General features: G+C 45.0%; 2 protein-coding genes across 5 annotated transcripts in view; one reads left to right on the plus strand and one right to left on the minus strand.

Annotated features, from left to right (window-relative positions):
• Positions 1 to 12,725, minus strand: part of LOC115326194 (copine-8) — a 27,677-nt gene extending 14,952 nt beyond the window's left edge. For 2 of the 4 annotated variants that reach the window (XM_029986989.3, XM_029986987.3), the window contains exons 1-9: positions 12,089 to 12,250; positions 11,415 to 11,485; positions 10,677 to 10,764; positions 9,546 to 9,649; positions 9,377 to 9,416; positions 8,789 to 8,865; positions 8,603 to 8,640; positions 8,129 to 8,157; positions 3,216 to 3,319 (exon numbers count right to left, since the gene is read on the minus strand). In XM_029986989.3, the coding sequence (XP_029842849.2) occupies positions 3,216 to 3,319; positions 8,129 to 8,157; positions 8,603 to 8,640; positions 8,789 to 8,865; positions 9,377 to 9,416; positions 9,546 to 9,649; positions 10,677 to 10,764; positions 11,415 to 11,482 (548 nt within the window). In that variant the 5' untranslated portion in view covers positions 11,483 to 11,485; positions 12,089 to 12,250. Of the gene's footprint in view, positions 1 to 3,215; positions 3,320 to 8,128; positions 8,158 to 8,602; positions 8,641 to 8,788; positions 8,866 to 9,376; positions 9,417 to 9,545; positions 9,650 to 10,676; positions 10,765 to 11,414; positions 11,486 to 12,088; positions 12,251 to 12,634 lie in introns of those variants that run through there. The other 2 variants (XM_029986988.3, XM_040502082.2) reach the window with 2 other exon arrangements.
• Positions 12,280 to 19,645, plus strand: LOC115327389 (beta-sarcoglycan). Its single transcript, XM_029988414.4, has 6 exons — positions 12,280 to 12,517; positions 12,795 to 12,995; positions 13,973 to 14,155; positions 16,984 to 17,211; positions 17,743 to 17,877; positions 18,918 to 19,645. The coding sequence occupies exons 1-6, from the start codon at positions 12,494 to 12,496 to the stop codon at positions 19,125 to 19,127; spliced, it is 981 nt and encodes a 326-aa protein (XP_029844274.2). The 5' UTR covers positions 12,280 to 12,493; the 3' UTR covers positions 19,128 to 19,645.
• The last annotated feature ends 1,399 nt before the right edge of the window (positions 19,646 to 21,044 follow it).

Genomic DNA, 21,044 nt, shown 5'->3' on the forward strand with positions numbered 1-21,044 from the left:
CAAGAGCTTAGAACGGGTAGTATTGGTAAAGTGGGCCGCAACGTTGCAAATAACACGGTACACAAATGTATGATATATTAAAGTATTTCTTTTTTAACACAGCCATAAATAAAACCATGAAACACGCCGATAATGTTAATAGGCAGTTTTCGCATAGCGTTACCGCAGGCTGCCGTAAGCACGGCTATGCTTCTGGCGCGCTTAAAATCATGCTTCAAAGGCGCAGCCCGTGCTCGGTTGCAACGCTGCGTTGTACGGTAGCCTGCGGTCACACTATCCTAAAATTTCCTAGCAATAAACATAGAGCAGTTTGATCGCGTGTTACAATACCCTAAAACCGCGACGGTAAGCAGCGAGTTGTGAGCCTGTGACACGATGACATATACTGTAAACGCTGCTCTTTCAGAGCTTGACGGTCACCTTGTGTGGCTCACTTTTTAGAGCACTAATGGCCAGGCAAAGTGCAAACACCACAATTTCTTCATCACCCTCAGAAATATTGTGCCACAAAGAGTGACATGCCCGGTGCTCAAAATGGGCTCGCCCTTCACAAAGCTTCGGAAGTTGATTTTTCCGCAATTTTTAAATATGAACATACTCATTTTCCTAACGCTCACCAAAATCTCCGTCACCTGTATTATGCTCCAGCCCGGACCGCTTCTCATTTGCAGACAAATAAATTATTTTACCGCACCCACCAGCACCAGCGAGCAGGCGCACGGGAAATCGTGGCAAATCTATCCCCATCTCTTCCACCATCTTGCAGCTACCGCCCCGCCATCTATAGGGTGTTGGATTTGCGAATAACATTGGTTAAAGCATTTCGAACCCACAATGAAATAAATGTGCATGTACCCAGTGTCCATGGGGCTACCTGATGGATGCTGCTAGTGTGGTCTCTTGTCGTAAGCAGTCGTGAGCAGACGCAACCTGCTTGGCCAGACTCAAACACAAATCTGTGCACCAGCCTTAACCGTTGACATCTTTGTCAGTTTGCTACTCTTCCTGACTTCAGCGGAATCTTGTAATGTAAGTTGATGGCTTTACAAGGCAGTATGGCACAGCCAGGATTATCATTTTTTTTAGGGGGGGGGGGTTGGGAAAGGGGGCAGTTTTTGAGATTATTATTAGGGGTGTGCCAATATTCAAAACTTCGAATACTTCACGAGTAATGCTTGCTATTCAATTCGATTTGTTTCGCACTTTCGCTGTTCGAAGGATTAGAGTTTTTCGAAAACTATGAATAACGTGGAACTCGTTGATTAGTGTCAACTCGCGGTCGAGTTCCCTGTTTTGTTTTTGGACTGCGCAGTATGGTTTCGAGCTTGGCAAACCCAAAAAGCCAACCTAAGTGCCTTTCTTTTTAGTATGAAGCACTGGAAAGTTATTTGCAGACGGTAGCGCAATCTGTCCTTTGCTTGCCATGATGTCTGGATTGCGGAGTTGGTGAAGTGGTCGTGGCACAAACGCTGTGATAGATTTGATGAAGGACTACGATTTGCAACGGCACGTGCATCGTCGTGAGCACAAACGCGACGGACCATTCAAAACCCTTCCTACAGTCACTACACCTAGTTGCTATAGATTCGGATATGGATTTACAACTGACCTCGGCTATCGGCAATATCTGGCTCGAGTTATTTTCTGCTTGATTTTCCGTTTCGTCAGTTTGCCGGTGAAGTCGCCGACTGATTTTTCGGACTTCGCAGGGGACGGAAAAAACGTCAGAATAATAGAGCAGTCTGAAAAATCAGCAGATTAAAAATCTTTCCTTTATTACATATAAGAGGGCTTAAAAAAGCCGTAAATAGTGCCTTGCTTCAGGTTACACCTGCGCGCCTTGTTTTAGGTTACGCCTCCATTTGCGTTCAGAAACTTTTTGTTAGCTTGAGAATCGCCGCCTTGTTTTCTAGCGTTATGGTCAAGTACTTTCTGCACTTCTTAGCGACACATCACGGCGGCGGAAGAACAGATGGGGCAATGACATCCAAGCCAGCGTAGTCCGAAAACATGATTCACCGAGACGAGATTGAGATGAGGTCGAGGCACAAGTTCATGACTGCAAGGGGAAATGAACAAAGCAAAATGGAAACGATGATGATAATGCTGCGCAGCTGGGGAAAAATAACCCGTACAGCGTCACCTAGCAGTAGGACTTTGCAGTATTTAAGTAGCGCTGCCAAACCAGGCCAATCCATGTGCAGCCAACATAGAATCCAAAATGGCCACTTCTCGGTGGTGTTCCCTGCTAGTCACTCGCTACGATTTTGTCTCAAAAATAAAACTTTCGGACTTCAAGCTCTCCGAAACATTGGTCGTGAATATGCACCATTTCTATCGGGTAGGTCACGGTTCCTCCTTTAGGTCCAAAATATCGAACAAATCCGAATTATCGGCACCCGAAAAATCGGTCAACGACTGTACTCCTCTTATTTATTTCTACCCGTTTCCACCGGTAAAAGTGAGACTTGCTCCCTCCACCAAAAAAAACAACTTATTCTTAATGTATTGCTTCTCTGTGGCGCCCTCTATCGACAGAACTATTGCACACGGAAAGAGATTGCACGGAGTCGGTGCAGCTGTGCGACGCAATTTTCGACTTTGTATTGTAGCTTACCGACCCGCCACCGCTTGTGTAATTTCGTTTACGCTCACGTGGTTGCGTTCATCCGCGACGCAATCTTCGACCGTGTTGTGGCTTGCCGACCCGCCTCCACATGTGTACTTTCATTTACGTTCTGTAACTTCACTCCTTGAATGGTTTTAATGGCTGATCTTTTATTTCACCTGCTTATCAGTCACATGTGTGACATTTTTCTTATTGCAATAAAAATAAACTTTTCATAAATGTTAGTTGAAAAAAAAATTCCAGTTGTGTTTTCATTCACATCAAATAGAAAATATTTGTTTTAGAAAATGTTCTTATTTAAAACTACTATTCGTATTCAAAAATATTTGAATCAATTTGATTCGTAACCTTTATTATTTGATTTGCTTCGAAAGATTTTGATACTCGCACACCTCTAATTTTTATAGAAAGAGAGGGGAGGGCAAGGCGAGGGGGAGGGGGGGCAACGTGAGGAGAGACTGTCTACGCCACTGCAAGGCAGTCTCAAAGTGAAGGTACCTCAGAATGCGAAATGGCCAACCCCAAAATGTTAAGAAGTCACAGTAAAAGGACGAAATGGAAGAACTCGACACACAACTGATCTCACCTCCCATCTTCGTTGGACTTGAGGAAGACCAGAAAGGGGTCAGACTTTCCCCTAAAATCTTTCTTGTCCAGCTTCTTGGCTGACCACTGCATTGTCACCACTTCCTGAAAGTAAGAAGCCACAACAAAAGATCCAGAGCGAGTTCGAGGCCCACCAGAACCACTAACACTTAGAACCACAATGAGAACCTGACCCACTAAGCTTGAACGTAACGAGATGGCAGGCTCTGATTGGCTGGCGAAATCAAACAGGCGGACTGTAATCGATAAACCCATCTGTTGCTGACTAAGAAGACCTATGTGAGTGGTGAATATGGTAGGCATTAAGAGGAGAATAGGCACCCACAGCGGAGACCAGACAAACTACAAACGCGAGTTTTTGTTGTACCCTAGGTTTGCTTGTGAACAACATACAATTTGAAGATGCCAACATGTCACATTTTTTGGCTGATATTATGGCCATGTACAGTACGCTCGCGATAATTCGAACTCGGATGTTTCATACTTTCGGTTAATTCAAACAAATTTCAAAATGCTGGTTATCCCGCTATGTTTTTAATGTATTCATAAGCCACTTAATTCGAACGGCGTTTTCGTGTAATTCATACTTTTTAATCTCGCAGCCCCGTTGAGTGCGCTTCTTTCCGAGCACGGGTGCACTGCAGGGAATGAACATCTGCGGAGCTTGCTTCCGCGCGTGTTGCTTCTCTGCGGTGCACCAGTGCTCGGTAAGAAGCGCCCTCAACGGGGCTTAAGTGGGCCTACATGAGCTATAATAGTAGTGATGGACCAAATCTGCCGCTTCAGATTCGGCAAAGCTCCGAACTTTCGAAGGAAAGTTCGGCAGAGATTCGGCAAACACCTGCGCACGCGCGAGTATGGGACGGGGCCATGGATTGCAAATGGACGCCGTGCGATTGTGTGGTTACCATTGTATACAGTGTAGTACTACCAGCGGTTACGGCGAGGTGCGGAGTGGGCGACATGGTAAAGTTTGGCTTACCCTGTGGTCACTTCCTCTTCTTCACTATGGTCGTCCTCTTGTCTTGTGTAGACGCTACCATTCCCTATGGCCTGATCTGGTTTTAACTCCGAAAATGCTGCTTCAATTGTATGTCTAATGTATTCGCTTGCCTCTTCCCCCTCTACCTTTGTCCCTTCCTGTGTGGTTAGTGTCTGCTGGTACCCCTCGGTCTTTTTTCCCCTGTGCACTGATGCATTACCAGAACCTTTTTGCCGCATTCCTATCATTCTGGTTTATCTCTATCATCCACTGGACCCCCGCCCTCCCAATTTTGAATTGTATCAATGCTGATGCCTCCCACTTTCTTTCTTGAAAGTCCTGCCATTTTGATGCTACTTCAGCTAGTGAGGCCCCTTTTTCTTTGCCCATATGTGTTCGCTAGATGCCGCTTAGCGTCTCGATATTGCTTCCATAACCTCTTTAGCCCTCCAGCTTCTGAGCTTGCATTTTACTTTTCTTCCTCCTCGTTTGATTCAATATTTTTCTCTCTTTTGAAACCATATATGTCTTCATATGTCCATTCTCTTTCCGTTTGCTCTGATACTATGTTCTCGATGTGCTTAGATATCTCCTGTACTTGTTCTGGTTCTACAGTGCCAAATCTGATCTTGATTCTCTTTTGTTTGCTTTCCAGACTTTTTGTGCCTTCCTCATCTATTTCCATACCTCCTTAATCTGTTGTTTGCTTCCGCGACATTAAACAGTAGTCAATAATAGAGTGTGAGTTCTTTCTTTCACACATTATTTTTCCATCACATTTTACCTGAGCGTTAACCAATACCAGATCAGGAGCTTTGCAAAACTTCTCTACCATCCTCGCTGCTGTATCCGTATGTCCAACCCAAGATAATTATTTCCCTGGTAGTGCCAATTTCCCTAACGTCTCCCGATATGCATGTTAAGTGCTCTGCGTTTCCCTCCCCTGCATCATTCCCTGTTTTTAGACACAAAACCCAGGCTTGTGTCCAAACCCCCATACTGCCTTTGATCCACATGTGTTCCCTACAGCCCTCTCGTTCCCTTTCCCATTCCTGACCCTTAACTAACACCCCTAATCCCCCTCCCTTGGTTTCCTTTTTGGCCCGGTTGCATCCCATCCAATGATATCCCCGTATGTATGGTGGTTCTTCCATATCCCTCAGATGTGTTTCTGCTAATCCATACATTGCAAAGTTCTCGCTTTCTAACTGCTCCTCAATCTCCTCCCACTTTATTCTGTTCCTGCCCCACCCGCATGTTTATGAACCCTACATTAAGCTGTTTCTTTTTCCTATTCTCCTAGTTTACAGGTTTCTTTTTTCCTTTTTAATTGTTTTTTTAAATGTAGTAGAATGGTTTTTCAATGTCCTCAGGAAAATACATACACCACGAAACACAAAATACAGCGGCAAAAGACGAGAATTTAGACGCCAGCAGTGTTTGAAACTGCGCCTACCCAGGCTGTGCCTATCGAAATCACAGTCCACTCGGTTAGGGTTAGCAGGGATGCCGGTAAAGGCCCGTTCACACTCTTGCGACCTCTTAAACCTGGGTTCCCTAAAACTTCTTAAACCAGAGAACACACTGGCGCCATCTATTCGCAACTCCAACGCCCTATAGGTGGCGGGGCGGTAGTTCCAAGATGGCGGAAGAGACGGGGATAGATTTTCCAAGATATACCTGCGCCTGATCGCTGACGCTGTTCAGCGCGCTAAAAATGACTAATTTGTCTACAAATGCGAAGCGGTTAGGGAGGGATCATATTACAGGTGACGGAGATGCCGACCCACGTTAGGAAAACGAGCATGCTGATATTTAAAAGTTGCAGAAACCTCAAATGGCGAAGCATTGTGGTGAGCGAGCGCGTTGGCACCGGCCACGTTACTGTTTGTGGCAGAATATTTTTGAGGGCGATGAAGATATGTTTCCGCTTCGCCTAGCCATTAGAGCTCTAATAAGAGAGCCACGAACGGTGACCGTCAACCTTGGGAAAAGCAGCGTTCACAGTATTGGTGTCTTCGCGTCGCAGCCTCACAACTCGCTGCTCACCGTCTCGGTTTTAGTGCATTGCAACACGTGATCAAACTGCTCTATGGTTACTGATAGAAAGTTTGTCACCACAGGCTACTGTGCGGTGTAGCGTTACAACCGCAAGCTCACGCTGCGCCTTTGAAGCAGAATTTTCAGTGCGCGCCAAGAGCGTTGCCGTGCTCATCACTCTAAAGAAAAGAGAAAAGAATGCTGTTGTCCTTACACTTCTTGTTACATATACGGCACTCCGAAACTTCAGTTCGTCATGCAGCCCTCTGACGTCAAACTGACGGCTCCAACGAGAGGCTTGATGACGGCGTAATATGAGATATTAAACAGCTAAAGTAGGCATCAAAGAGTACCGAAAAAAAAGAAGAAACACCGAGGTTTTGCAGTAGAACCAAAAAAAAAACGATTACTTCCTTAAGCTATTTTAATAAGCTGCACAACTCGGCTATCAAGCCGCTCGTGAAAGTTGGTAGCGCCTGTTGAACGTCAGTGCGCTGTACGTTCAACTGAAGTTTAGGGGTGTCGTACGCTATGCACAAACTGCCTATTAACATAATCGGCGCGTTTAGGGGTTTTATTTATTGCACTATCAAAAATAAATATTTTAATATACCGTACATTTTTTCTGTAGTGTTATTTGAAAACATTGCGGTCCCTCTGGCCAAAACTGCGCGTTCTAAGCTCTCGTCACGAACGGCTGGCTAACACAGACGCGCTTAAAATGCCTTGAGCATTTCTTTACTTGCTTTGTAATTACCTGAAACCAAGCACGGGTATTCTGTGTTTTTAAAGTGCTTGGAATGAATGGTCATGTTCCTTGTAACGGCCTTAAAACGCGAACCCCTTCCCGATGTGTATTGCTCGACATACCGTTGCGCGACGAGTTTTCTCCTACTTATGGCAAAGAATACACTTTTTTGTAGACCGTACTATAGAGCTTTTCATTATTAGCAGGAGCGTTTTCCGTCACGTTGAGCACAGATTGAGCTGGCGGCCATGCACAAGACCAGAAATCCGCAGCGTATGCGATACACGGAAAGTCCCTAATGAAATTAGACATCCCGGTTCTTCGTGCAACGCTGTTGCAAGGCAGAGCACGAGAATTTCCATTTGAACGCGCTCACTTTTTTCGTTAAAACGGCTTCCCGCATCAAGGCCGGCAGTCCCTGCCACCGTTTCCGCGCCACCGCCGCCGCTGCCGTCCCCGCTCCTCTGGTTCTCCGTTCGTCCGCGGGAGGGCGAGCGCCGCGCTGGAGTTGCGAATTGGGAAGCAGTGTAAACTCGGCGGTCCGGCATATTTTTTTTTTATTTCTCGCGCATTGTACTTTCGTTTTTGGCTCGAAAAACTTTTGTCAATGTTATAAACGAGCCTTTCTATGGGTATTACGCACATTTGACATTGGAAATCCCGCAAAACCTTCGCTCTTGTGAAATGCAGTTCCAGGGTCACCGCATAGATGGCGCCACAATGCCAGTGTGTTCCCTCATTCTAAAAACATTTAAGAAGTTGTAAGAGATCTCGTCTCTCTCAGTCGTACTCGGTCGCAAGAGTGTGAACGGGCCTTAACTTAAGTGTCTAGCCTCAAACCCAGTGACTAGACTCGAAAACGATTTGCTGCCTCTGGGGTCGAGCGTTTCTTGGAAAGGTGTATAGGTAACACAGATTAATGCCAGCAGCTCATTGGCCAAAGTTAAAAACTTATTGCACCACCCCTTAAAGTTCATTAAAAAGCCATAATTTCCACACAGGCTTTTAACGATGCTAATTTGTGTCTTAAATTGGTGCAGTTGCACGTTTGTTCGCTACAAAAAGCAAATGTAGACAATAGAGACTCGACACATAGATACGCAGAGCCAAGAGTTTGGCTTACCCTGCAAGAGCTCACTTCTTCAGCAATCACTGCAAAAAGAAATTAGTAACTGTCAGAATATCTACAATGTCTAGAAATGTTATTTGTTACAATTTATCATTACACAAAAATCACACAAATTAAGATTAAAGAAAACAAAAAACTTAAGGATATTTAAATTTTTTCAAATTGTACATTGCTTATTCTCACAATTTTGAAATTAGTCATGCCAGAAGCTCCAAATAAAATGACATGTTTACCCCAATTCACGCACAACAAAATGCTACAGCTGTATGGAATGTATAAAATCCAAGTCCTTCCAAAGATTATTCCCCCTTCACAAAGGAAAACAGTTTACATATGACATTTGTATTTTCAGGTTTCATAAGCAACTTTGGTGCACCAAAAATACCTCCCACACTCTTTCAGTTACTTTGTCCCATTACTAATTTGAGCGACACACTAATTCAGGCAAAAACGCCTTTTCCTACACACCTGTAATGCTCCCAAGCTTTTTGTTGCCACTGGGATTCCTGCGAACAGAAAGGGGAGGTGGGGCGGATCACTGGTACCCATGCCAACTCGTGCATTCGAGAGGAATGCATTTAATAAATAAATATGATGCGGACAAAAAAAAAAGAAGCCCGGAGAGTTCTGGGAAAAGACAAGAATGACACATACGTGAGAGGTCTGATGAACCTGCTTCCCTGAACCGAAACGATTTCGCCCAGCGTGCAGTCCATGCTACCAAGGAAATCCTAGAGTTTGTGGAAAGAACAGGAGTGCCAGATGCCCAAGAGGTTAGAGCCCTAAACTGGATTGGATTAGATTCAATCTAATCCAATGCACTGAAACCATGGTTGCCCAGAGCACATCTCCGAATGACATGTTTACTGTGTCCTCAAAAGTGATCCCCGATTTCCATCCAATGACGTCACAAAGCAGCAATGCTGGTGGAGTTGCAGCGGTGGGAGTGAATGTGGCAGATGTCTGTTCCGCTGCAAGTTGCTCCTCAGCCAGACGGCCGACGGAAACCAAAGTAGATGCAAGAATGGACGCTGCTCGCTTTTTTCGCCAGCGTTTCTACAACCGACCACTGAGATCGCAACGTACAACGGCCCGACGCGGTGCCGACGTGACGCAATTCGATGCTACTTCGCTATCTCTTTTTATGCATCGGTGGGATGATTAGGCAGTAAACAAGTCAGTCAACGATGAGCTGCGGGCACTTGAGTTGCAACGCGAAGCCTCAAGGAAACGCCGTCTTACATGGTCTTCGAGTCTCTGGCTTTTGGAGTCGGCGTCATACCTGTTTGGTAGAGGGAAACAGACGTGTTTGGGACGGCCGACTTTACCCCACTGAACCAAAGCCAGACGCCAAGAGCGTCGAGCGCCAACGAGATAGAGAGTGAACTGAAATCTAGGTGATTGTAATTACACCTCGAATCTCATCTTTTGGCTCTCTTCAAAGTAGTAGTCCTCGGTGAACTTTTTGATGAAATCGGGATCCTGAGTGTTCTTGATGACTTCTGTCCGTCCGATCTGAAAAAAGTCAAAGGGGGGGGGGGGGGGGGGGTGCATTTGCAGCACTAGCATTTGAGCCTATGTATGTAAGCTTTCTGGCATCTACGCAAAAGTAGGAAATTTCAAACATGCAAGCGTGCCTCGGCAAAACGACCGTTTGGGAGTATGTCTTGATCAAGGAGGGAACTAGGTTCAAAATGAAGCAAAGGTAAGAATGGCATGCTTCAGTCCTGCTCATGAGATTATGTTGCTTCATAATGACAATTTCAAAACTTAAGAGAGGGAAGGATCATTTGGCTTCCTACAATGAGCTTGTTTCATGGTTTTTTTATTTACATTATCCCCCTATTTGTTATACACAAAAGTAGGGCAAAAAATGTCAAAGCCTAGTAAGCACCGAGAGAGAGAGCTAAGTGCTACAAACAAGTTTTCCTTAGAGCAAGAAACAATGTCCTGGGATCTTTGCTAGAGGTAAAGCAAGGAGTGGATTTGCTTCCCAATTAATTTTTATTTTACTGCTTATTGTTATGACCCTCGTAAAACTGGGCCACACAATGTATCCATGATAAAAACATAAAAAGAAATGCAGCAATAAAGAAAATGATAAGGAATACTGAGGGTACAAAGTGATAAGTAAAAACCACAACTTCAAAATGCAAAACTAAAAAAAAGAAAACTAAAAAAACTATATGATTGTTTTTTTTTTTCTAACAGTAGAAACAGCAGAGTAAATTAAGAAATTCTGTTAAGATAGCTGGAAAGGAGCCAATGCTTTGACAACTTTAAGTCCCTGAGCATATGGAACACCATTTTGGGAACAAGAACAATAAAATTATATGAAATTGAGATGCTTTGAAAACCGCTGCTTTCAGCATTGTCTGCCAGTTCTGCTGTCTGGCCTGTCCCTGACTGTCCCATGAAAGATTGTGACAATTTTTAGTAAGGTAGTATAGCATCTTAAGAGCTCTACCAGCGCATGTCCTGTGGTACAGGATGATGATGCGGCGGTTCAAAGAATATACAGGCATGCAGTCTGTAGTAATACCTCCGAGTATTGTTGGCTGCCACCTCGGCACATCAGCACCACACACATGGGATCCGACTTGGACGTGACGTCTGTGTCTCTTAAATTTCTAAGGGAAAGAATAAATGAGAATATGTGAGACGGCAGATTCAAAAGTCGAATCAGCCAACAGCACCATTTGCTCTACAACTTAAAAACTCAATGCATTCATGCAGTTATTAGCAGAAGGTGCGTACCAAATTACTTCTTATAAATGACCCGACTCTTTCAGGTTTTCCCTGACTATTCTTATTAAATTCCACGACCATTTTAAAAGGAGGAGAATCTGGATTTTAATTTGGGTTGGTCCAGCCTAAATTAAAAGAACGCTTCCTTGACTAGCTGTGAACTCTCACATATATTCTCTTTAAAAATACAACTTCAGGAAACTCGGTACCAAAACAAGCCCACATATCACACGCACAAATGGCCTAAAGGTTCAAAGTGCAGGTTTAACAAAACCAATAGTTTTCTTCATCTCCTACGTCATTGCACGTGGTGTCCTCATGCTTTACTGCACGTCACCGCAGCACTCTCCTCTGTCATTTTCCCTGATTTAGCCAACTTCTTAACCCCCCGACAATTCTTCGACTTTTCCAGGTGCTTTAGAATTCCCCAACAATTCCAGGTTTTCCAGTTTGGTAGACACCATGGCTAATCATAGCTCGTTCTACGGGACCAACATTAAAGTCAGTAAAAGTGTTTTGCTGGTGGCCGTACTTGCATGAAATACTGAGCTCGACTTTGGAACATGGTGCCACCGCAGCTCCTGGCTGGAACGTGTTCATTTTCTAGAAACGACAGAAGCAAGTTAGGAAATAAAGAAACTGACACAAAAGACGATTAAGCACATGATTATATAAATAAAAGATGCTTTTAAGCATTGAAACTTCGTAAAACAGGTCACCTCATCCACAAGTTGAACGCAGTCACGTTCAAACAGAAGAACAAACTCACAAATGCATGCCGGTGCAAACGCCCTCTTTGAACACAGACGAACATACATTCGACTTGAATGAGTCTGAACAAGGTGCTTCAACTGTGCACACAAAATTACGTAGTTTAAGCATCAAACACTGTGAACTAATTATGGATTATGCACTTGAGCGTCTCAAATGGGTCACGCCCACAAATTCCCCCAAGATTCGAGCCATGGCCAACTCTGTGCACACATACGGTATCACCTATGCGATTTAGCATCGTTAGGCGGTCTGTATCACGTGCCAAGTATCATACAATTAATTTTAAATGGCGTCTGCTAACTTTCGTGAAATCGTTCAACACTGGGACCACAACTTGCGAATCAGCCTGTGAAAGAGCTGTTGAATTTAGGTTGTAGCTGTTTGTGTACGAAATAAGACGCTAATAAATCAAAATTACACGTCAGATCTCACCTGTATTTGTTTTGTAAGGCCTCCGGCGTCTTAATAAACCGAGGGGTATACCAGTTTTCCTTGTAAAACGCAACGATCAGCGAGCTTTGCAAGGATGTTTACAATTTACAAACACTCGGAGAACGCGGGCCGCCGCGGCCGTTGGGCTTCACTGCAAGTGTGCGTACTCTCTCCCGAAATCGAGAGAGAGATCGTTTGATGACGAAGTTGATACAACGCGCAGTTGAAAGTAACGAATCTAACACTACACCGTGATCTAACACTGTAAAATACGGTGGCGTTCTGAGCGATTTGAAGTCCAAAGCAGTAAACAAGGGGTTTTTCGGAAGTTGGAGAGAGGTTTGGGCGATTCTGGACGAGACACACATATCTGCGGGCAACAACGGGAGTCGTTGATTTTTAAAAATGGCGACCACGGAGCTTGTCGAGGTACGCTACTTTGGATCTGGAAATATCGTATTTATTCTTATTATCGTCGATTGTTTCACCACAGTGACGTAACAGAAAAGGGAAACGACAACCAAGATCATGTTTGGATTACCTTACCGTGGATTCCAGACGTTGTCTTGCGCTAAAAACGCCGTTTTTTTTTCGTTTCTTCCGGCCTAGATGTTTGTAAACATGCAATTGTAGAAAAAACGTCACTTTTTAACATTATTTAAAGCTTGAACCGGCTCTTTAATTATCTATTTTTGTTTTCCTTCAGGCGCTTCCCAGCACGCTTTCGATGCGCGAGAAAGCGATGCTAAAGGAAGAGATCAACAAGCGACACAACGGCAACTTCAGCGCCGGGTACGTTCCGATCTTCGAAAGCACCTTGCACAAAACCGGGCTCAGGGGTCGCAAAGCACTCCTCTTTTACGGCTTGGTGGTGGGACTCTTCATCGTGTCGCTCGCGAACCTCGCCGTGAGTTTCTCGCACGTCTTTTCTGCACGCCTGCTCGTCCACAATGCAACCAAATGCTTTTTTTTTTCTCTTTTTTTTTTAAATCTTTATTGTTTGTTTTTACGTCATCCTCTTCCATTCTAATCTGTGACCTCCTCTCATCCTCCACCCTCCTTTCTCTTTTCTTCTACCCCCTTTCGCCATTACCCTCCTCCCGAGAATTCGATTGGTTCATCCCTTCGCTGTCTTTAACCTGCGCAGTCGTGTCGGTTGTCTGCCCTGCCCTGCCCTCCTCTGCCAGTGCCTTCCTCTTTTTTCTTTTTTTGCTATCCATGAAGTGCGGTAGAGGAGAACATTACAAGTATACAAGAGTGTTTGGACAGCCCAAATCTCTTCTTTTTAACACGGAATGTGTTTTCTCAGCAGAGTTCTATTAAGAAAACCATCAAAGAATTGTCATGAAGCACTGTGACATCATGATGCCATGTGACACCATGGTGTATCATGTGACCTCATGATACGATGTGACACCATAACGTGTTAAGTCGCAGTCACTTGACCTCGTACGTCACACACTTGCATAACATGTGCCCGGCTCATTCACAACACATGCTCCCTGGTCTTTTCTTAGAGTGATCAAGCTAGCGTAATTTTTCGACAGTAGCCTACATTATTGCAGCACCAACAACTCTGTCTCACTGGAGAGTCTGCAAGTATGCAAATCGTTTTTAGTAGCAAACCAATGAGTTCTTTGTAGTATGTATGGATGGTAGGTATTGGCTATTCCCTTTGCATCAGACGGTAGCTTGTGTCACCTAGCGTGTTTCACCATTGCATAAATTCAGGGTGGCCAATCATGCAGCATGATGCCTGTTTATTGTAACCGGTGCCCTTGCCCCTTGGCGTTGATCTCGATAGTTGCGTTCCACTTCATATATCCTTTCGCGAGGCTTCCTAAGCTGGTTACGATTGTATTTCGACGTTGACGTGTGGTGCAGGTGACTATGATGCTAGTGGGTGTGCTGCGGATTGGGTACGGCATGGAAAGCTTGGAGTTCCTTCCCGGGGCGCAGCTCGTCAGGTTCCTCAACAACGCGGACCTTGGAAGGGTGATTCTTCACAAGGGAGTGATCGGCGCATTTAAGGACTCGGACCTCACCATCACTGGGAACGCTCATCCGGCAAGTCTGAAAATCTTTTTTGTCCGCATTCGGTGACAAGTTGAGGCCCCTGTACATGCTCTGTTTCGAGCACGAGCTTGGTGCCTTTGGAAACGCTGCGTCGTACGCGCAGCTAGAGCAAGGCGGAAGGCAGCAAGCGTGCACTAAAGGCAAAGCTTCTACTGAGTTCTTCATGTGTCACTGACTATAGCTGTTTATGCAGTTTCTGCTCGTTTTTATATCCATATCATCGTACAAACTACCACACCCTAAATCTCATTAAAAAAAAAACAAAAAAACTAAAAGACAGAGATGTGTGTTGAAGTGTACAGATTTTTTTTCATTGTTTTGCGTGCATTCTGGTCAAAACGTGCACAAACTATGAGGACAGCTTACAGAACAAACACGACTGAGAAGCGCTCGCTCACAACTGGCAGTCTAATCAAATTTCTGAGGTCACAGAGAAAAGAGAGGTCTCTCTCGTCCCTCCCTCCCCCTTTTTTCTCATGCGTGGAACAATTCATCCCAGCTTTGAAACTAAAAGAAATAACCCTGGTCACGAATCCTAACTAAAAACATGCTGCCATGGCGAAGATCAAAACCATATTTCAGCATCTGTTAAAATACTTCTTGTTTTGTGTATGTATTTTGAAAATCTGTTTTTGTACACTTTGTTTTATGTACTCCCCTGCATAATGCCTAATGACACATCAGGTATTGTGTAGATAAATCAAATGAATGAATGCATATAGGTAGTGAAGGCGTGAATCTTTGCACATTGGTGCTGTAGGCATCATGAGTAATGTTACTACTGTCCTTTAGATGTATTATTTATTGTTTTATGTACTCTCCCCTGCATAATGCCCAATGACACAGGAGGTATTATATAGATAAATCAAATAAGGGAATATCTATAGGGAGTGAAAGTGTTGAATCTTTGCACATTGGTGCTGTAGATGTCATGAGTAATGTTACCACTGTCCTTTAGATGTATTAATAAAAAAATTGCTGAAAAGCATAATGGGTTTGAGTGTCTCTGAAAAACCTCCTAGTAGAAAACAAACAACCAGCAGGCTACAATTTGTTAGTTCACTTTACTTTGCTCCAATTTTTTTTTTTTTTGCTGCTGACATAGTGGAGATGTTTCTTTTTTTTGTTTTGCACTACTATACTGTAGAAAAGAAGTAGCATAAAGTTATTTAGGAATCATCAGTTTCTCTGCGTTTCTAAACTCCTGGAACGTAGTGGCTTCCTAGGACATTAGCCCAAGCTAGCCTCTCTATTGTTCCATTCTTTCAGTTTCTCAAAACAACCAAAAACCTATGCTACACAGAATGTGCACAATGCTAAAATTTCATTAAAGAAAAAAATTGCCTCTGTAAAAGTGTAATGTACATTGGCACACACAATTTCATTAGAAAATTTAGCAGGAAAATTGAATTGTGTGTTGCGATGTGACCCTAGCACATGGAGGTAGGAAGCTTTTGGAGGCGACACCACGCCACCAGAGGTGAAGACAAAAGTATGGAAGATCATGCCCTTAACAATGACCAAAACCAAGAGACGCTATTGGACGGAAAGGAGAGCTGACTTGGCTCCAGCAGCTGTTTTGGTTACCCTTGGAGGCGTTCCCACCGACAGCATCCTCTACTTCCGGCTTCACTTGGGATTTTCCCGTTTGGCTGGCTTGAGCTGGTATGCTGCCTCCTCTTCTTCCGAACCCCATTCCAAAGCATGTTGTATATACAGGCACCATGACATCATGGAGTCATGTGACACTTTGGCTGTGCTACACCAATCCAGGGCAGCTCAAAACACTGTGCAACATTTTGTGTCACCCAACTTAATAGTATTTACTGTTTTTTTTTTAATAATGTCATTTAGTTTGTTTTGCTGATGGTTTTTACTTCGCTGAAAGTACAGTTCCGGACAAGTGAGGCTGTGACGCACTGCCCAGCAGTATATAGAACAGTGGTTCTCAACCACTAATGTTTCAGGGTCAACCACTAATGTTTCTGGATCAGTGGAAGTGATGGTGGACTCCATCCACAGGGGGCAGAGAGGTGGTATTGGATGATTACAATGACAAAAGTAAAATTTGAAACATGTTTATAGCTCTGAAACAGATAATAACCAGCCGTACTAACTTGGCACACATGGTTTGGTCTATTTAGCTTTGTTAGATATTCAATATCAATAAAAAACAAGTTATTGCTTGGCTCGATTGAGAGTCGAGGGCTTTAGGTTCCCTGGGAAGGCCTTCAGGGACCCCAAAGAGATTGCAGATCCCCTTTTGAGAACCACAAATGGCTTTCTAAAACTCCCTATTAGCAGTATTGCGTCGTCGTCTACACCCCTAAAGTTTCAGGGGAAGGGAGGGTGGCAGAGCATGTGTTTTCTCTTGCACCCCCCTCTTGACGCCCATGATAGTGGCCAACCAAGACAGCTCCTGTTTACTGCCCCAGAGCTATCCTCAACATAATACGGAAAGAAAGTTTGTCTGCTTCTTTTGCGGGGGTTGTGGTGGCGTCGGCTCCGATCGGCTCTGATTGAAGGGCGGTGGGTAGACTCGAGGCAAGCTGCTTCAAGGTCTGCCCACTATCCTTCAAGCAGAGCCAATTGGAGCTTGGCGTTCTGCCGTCACCACCACCCCTGCAAAAGCAGTGGACGAACTTGTGCTCCGCATAAAACTGGTCAAAGAGAGAAGAAACACGGGACAAACGGGCACTGTCTCTTGGACGAGACATGTTGATGAACGAGAAAAAAAAGAGAGGGAACAAGTAGAGAAATGTCGTTCTCGTCATGCACAAGGCTGAAATCCGCCGTATCGTTGGTCTTGGCGCACGCAGGTGATCGTGAGGACGGTGGAACACGGGCGGCCGGGCCGACCGCGGTCTGAGGTCGCATCCGGCGCGAGCCTGGAAGTGGGTCCGGACAGGACGGTGGTGAGCAACGTCGGGGAGTTCCGGGTGCGCAGTCCGACCACGGGGCGCACAATCTTCTCGACGGAGTACCAGGGCTTCGACCTGCCCAAGGGCATCCCCAACCTCAACGTGAAGGAAGCCCACGTCTCTCGGGTGAGCGCGCCTTGTTCGAGTCGCAGCTGAAAAATGTTTTAGGGGAGGATACTACCCAAGAGTCAACTTTTAAAACCTTTGACTTAATCGAATGAAATTTATAGTATGTACTGGCAGTTGCGAGGCAGAATGCAGTGCAAAGTTTCATTTGTGTACATAAATTGTGAAAAGTATACAATACAATTTCCTGTTACGCTGAATTAGCGCGCAGCTCTTGAGGAGGAGGAGGAGGAGGGGAGGGTATGGAGAGGAGGGTATCCTCTCTTCTCCCTTCCTCCTCCTCCCCCTCCTGTCCTTCTCCTCCCCCTCCGTCCCTCTCTCCCTCGTGACGTCACTTCTGACCTTCGTGACCCTTGTGACGTCACGTGTGGTGTCATTATGGGAAGCGTCCCATAATGCAATGCGCGGTTACGCCGGTGGCAACGGCACTCAAGCCGGAAACGGGCGCCTAAGAGCTGCGCTCTAAAAAAATGCTAAAGCGTTTTGGAATCCGAAGCGCTTGAATGGTCCTGCACACATTGCGATTTCCAGCTGACAAGTGCCAAGCAAGACTCGCTGCTTATCTCGTCGCCATACCAAATAATGCTGAAGGGCAACGCTGGACTTGACATGGAAGGGCAGAACGTCACGCTGTCGGCGGGACACAACCTCTTCCTGAGGAGTGTGGTACGCGGCCGACTTGCCTTTTTGCCTTGCTCGTGGACTGTTCGTGCGTTTGCGTGGAAGTGTGATCGACTGCGGTGCAACCGCGCCTTGGAATAAGTCCGATCCACGTATATTTCAAAATTTTTCTATGCGTTGTTCTTTCGCTGTGTGCTTCGATTAATTCTGACAGTTTTATAAGCGACCGTTTTTCGTAAACAGCGCTTAAATTTAAGCTCGCAAGTACTGCAAAATCTTCAGTCTAGTTATACACGGGTCGGAGGCGTTTACAGGGCTGCCTGACAGATCCTTTCAAAGCGGTAATGCCGCTTGGTAAAAGCTAGGGACCGCCACAGTGCTTGTAAACCCGCAAGTACAGCAGCTAGGTTATGGATGTATGATATCAGAATTCCAACCTAAATATTACTGGAGTTGGGAGCGAAAAACAAATATGGAAGGGTTCTGTTAAGCCTTCTTTCTCAGTCCTGGTGCGATGTTGTAGGCAAGCTATGCAAGTTTGAAATCTGTGCTCTTTAGTGTTTTTGGTTATTTTTCTATGGTTTTGTTGCCCACTTAGTTCAAGCGCCCATTATTAACATTTCACAAACTTGTGAATTCTGCAAACTGTACGTTAAGCACCCGATTTCACCGGTCAAGTGCCTATGTGTAGATTAGACCAGTTTTCAGAGAAAGTGGGGTGGGTGCTTGCCCGGTATTTTACAGTAGGTTATGTATTTAAAGTGATTCCATGATCTAGGATAGATCTGTTTGTGGAAAAATCCGAAGCTGAGGCATGAAATATGCATTATTCACTGCTGCTCCAAACTATCAAGGACCCGTATCCTTTGCGTCCTTGTCCGTCCTTCGCAGTATTTAAGTTAATACTCAGGACTGCTTCTCAAGTGATAATGTTTTGCAAACCTTTAGAGCAATAAAAGGTTACCATGAAATCCAGAACTCATTGGAGTCCCCTTCAAGGGTATGTCTGAAGTGCAAGGCTGTTTGTCTGAGTATGTCATCCTGATGGAGACTGAAGCGTAGTATGCCTGTCTTCATGTTTCCAGAACCAGAGCGTGACACTGGACGGACGCAAGGGAATTCGACTCTCCGTCGACAAGATGCCGATTTCCACGGATCCCTCGAGCGGAGCTCAGTTTCAGTACAAGCTGTGCGTCTGCATGCCTTCGGGCCGTCTCTTCAGGGTCCCCGTGAGGGAGCAGGGGTTCGGGTGCAACGACGTGCGGTTCCCGGAAAGCATCAACCCTTGCAGCTAGTCTGTGAGGTCATCTCGCAAGGAGTCTTCCCGTTTTCTCCAGGGTCATGCTCCATTGGGAGCACTGTCGAAGCAATCTAGTCCAAGGTCTTTTTAGAGCAGATGTAAAGTTGACCACTTAAAAGTGGCTCCAACAACACATCCTTCACGTGTGTTATACTCCACGACAACTTTTCTTGGCAATGCAGTGGAAGGTACGTCCCGCGTCCCCTCTCCCATTTTCAGTGTACGCAGGCTCTACTCCTCCCTCATTTCCAGGGAGAGGAGGAGAGCTCGCGCACACTCAAAATGGGAGAGGGGACGCGGGACGTACCTTCCACTGCATTGCCAAGAAAAGTTGTCGCGGAGTATAGTGCCTGTTCCCACGTAGAGCGCTGTGCTAACCTAAACACTATAGCCAAAGTGCCGACTTTGCGCTGTGTTGGCACTCCGCCGCACGTGACCCGGCTTTTTTTTTAGTTTATACGCACAATGCAGCACTGGTTCAGCACTGAATCAGTGCTGAAACTACTGTAGGTTCTTATTGTTTTTGTGTACACATATGTTGTAAACCACTCCTACCACGTCTCCTGAAATAGGAGACAGTAGTATTAATAAATAATTAACTCAAACTCCAGGAAGTCACGGATTTTGTTTGAATCATCAGATGTTCATCTAAATATGATGCGAGATACAATTATGATTTGTTGTATGAATGGCTACACATACAAGGCAGATGTTTGATGATTTCCTCTATATGGACCAGCCAATCATAAGCAGGTATACGACACAATTAAACATTGGTAAAATGTACGAGATTAGTTTTTTCATCTCTCGAAAATTCCGTCTCTCGTGAACTGTTCGGAATGTGCACGACACCTGAAAGCAAAATCAAGTTTGTTCGTCCACCAAAAAAGTCTTCCATTGTGGACTATTAGCCCTGTTGAGTGCGCTTCCTAGCGAGCACCGGTGCACTGCGGAGAAGCAATACCCCCGAAAGCTAGCTCTGCGGGCATTGCTTCCCCGCAGTGCACCGGTGCTCGGTAAAAAGCACGCTCAGCGGGGCCGCGACAACAAAAGGTATGAATTATGTGAAAACGCTGTTCGAACTAAGCGGCTTATAAATACATGGAAGACGTAGTGAAACAACCGAAAATTTTGCAATTTATTTGAATTAACCAGGAGTATGAAATATCAGTTTGAATTATCACGAGCCTACTGGATGAAAGCGGCAGAGCCATGCTCGTTGCCTTTTCTATGTGTTTTGGCTGTGCGTGCACCCTCACGGGCTCGTGATTGAAAATAGGAAGCTCATGCTGGATGCGGGACTGCTGAAACTTCTCTCCATCATTTTCATCCCGTTGTGACTAGCGCAGGTGCAGTACTGGATTTTGGCTTTGCGCCTTGTCAGCAATGTGCTGCGCTGCACGTTTTAACTGGCGTTTATCTTCTTGGGATGCAATGTTCTGTGCTCACAGTTCGTTAGATGTGGGATGAAGAAAATGAGTAATTGGAGAACCACTACGTATCTCAAGTATTGTACTTTTGACGTTGGGTTGGAAGTTTAGTGTCGTGCTGTGGTGTGCAAACCTGTACTGCTCGTTTGGTACTTGGAACATCGAAGCATTCTTTCGAAGCTGGATCTTTTATCGGTATGACAGGCAATGTGTTTCAAAAACATTTTTGTGCCGAAAAATTTCTCTACTGGTGGAAGTTTTGGCTAGATTTCCTTATAGCTTGTCGACGAGATAGATTTGTCGTTTATTTAGAGTTTTGGTGAAGCCCTATATGTAGCATGTGGTTCTTCGTCTCAGTCAAGACCAGATTTATGATTTCAGGGGGTCACGTTCTTGAAACATCTAGTTGTAACCGATCTCCGATTCCACTCTCGTGCTTGCAATTTTCCTCGCTTCTTGTGAACTGCAATATACATCCAGTT

The sequence above is a fragment of the Ixodes scapularis genome, unplaced genomic scaffold (assembly GCF_016920785.2).
Source record: "Ixodes scapularis isolate PalLabHiFi unplaced genomic scaffold, ASM1692078v2 PGA_scaffold13__105_contigs__length_92229423, whole genome shotgun sequence".
Classification (NCBI taxonomy): domain Eukaryota; kingdom Metazoa; phylum Arthropoda; class Arachnida; order Ixodida; family Ixodidae; genus Ixodes; species Ixodes scapularis.

Excerpts from the sequence above, each read along its gene's own strand:
- LOC115327389 (XM_029988414.4), top strand. The coding sequence starts at position 12,494 with ATGGCGACCACGGAGCTTGTCGAG. Across the intron at positions 12,518-12,794 it reads CGACCACGGAGCTTGTCGAG|GCGCTTCCCAGCACGCTTTC; the intron begins GTACGCTACTTT and ends GTTTTCCTTCAG. Across the intron at positions 14,156-16,983 it reads TCACTGGGAACGCTCATCCG|GTGATCGTGAGGACGGTGGA; the intron begins GCAAGTCTGAAA and ends TGGCGCACGCAG.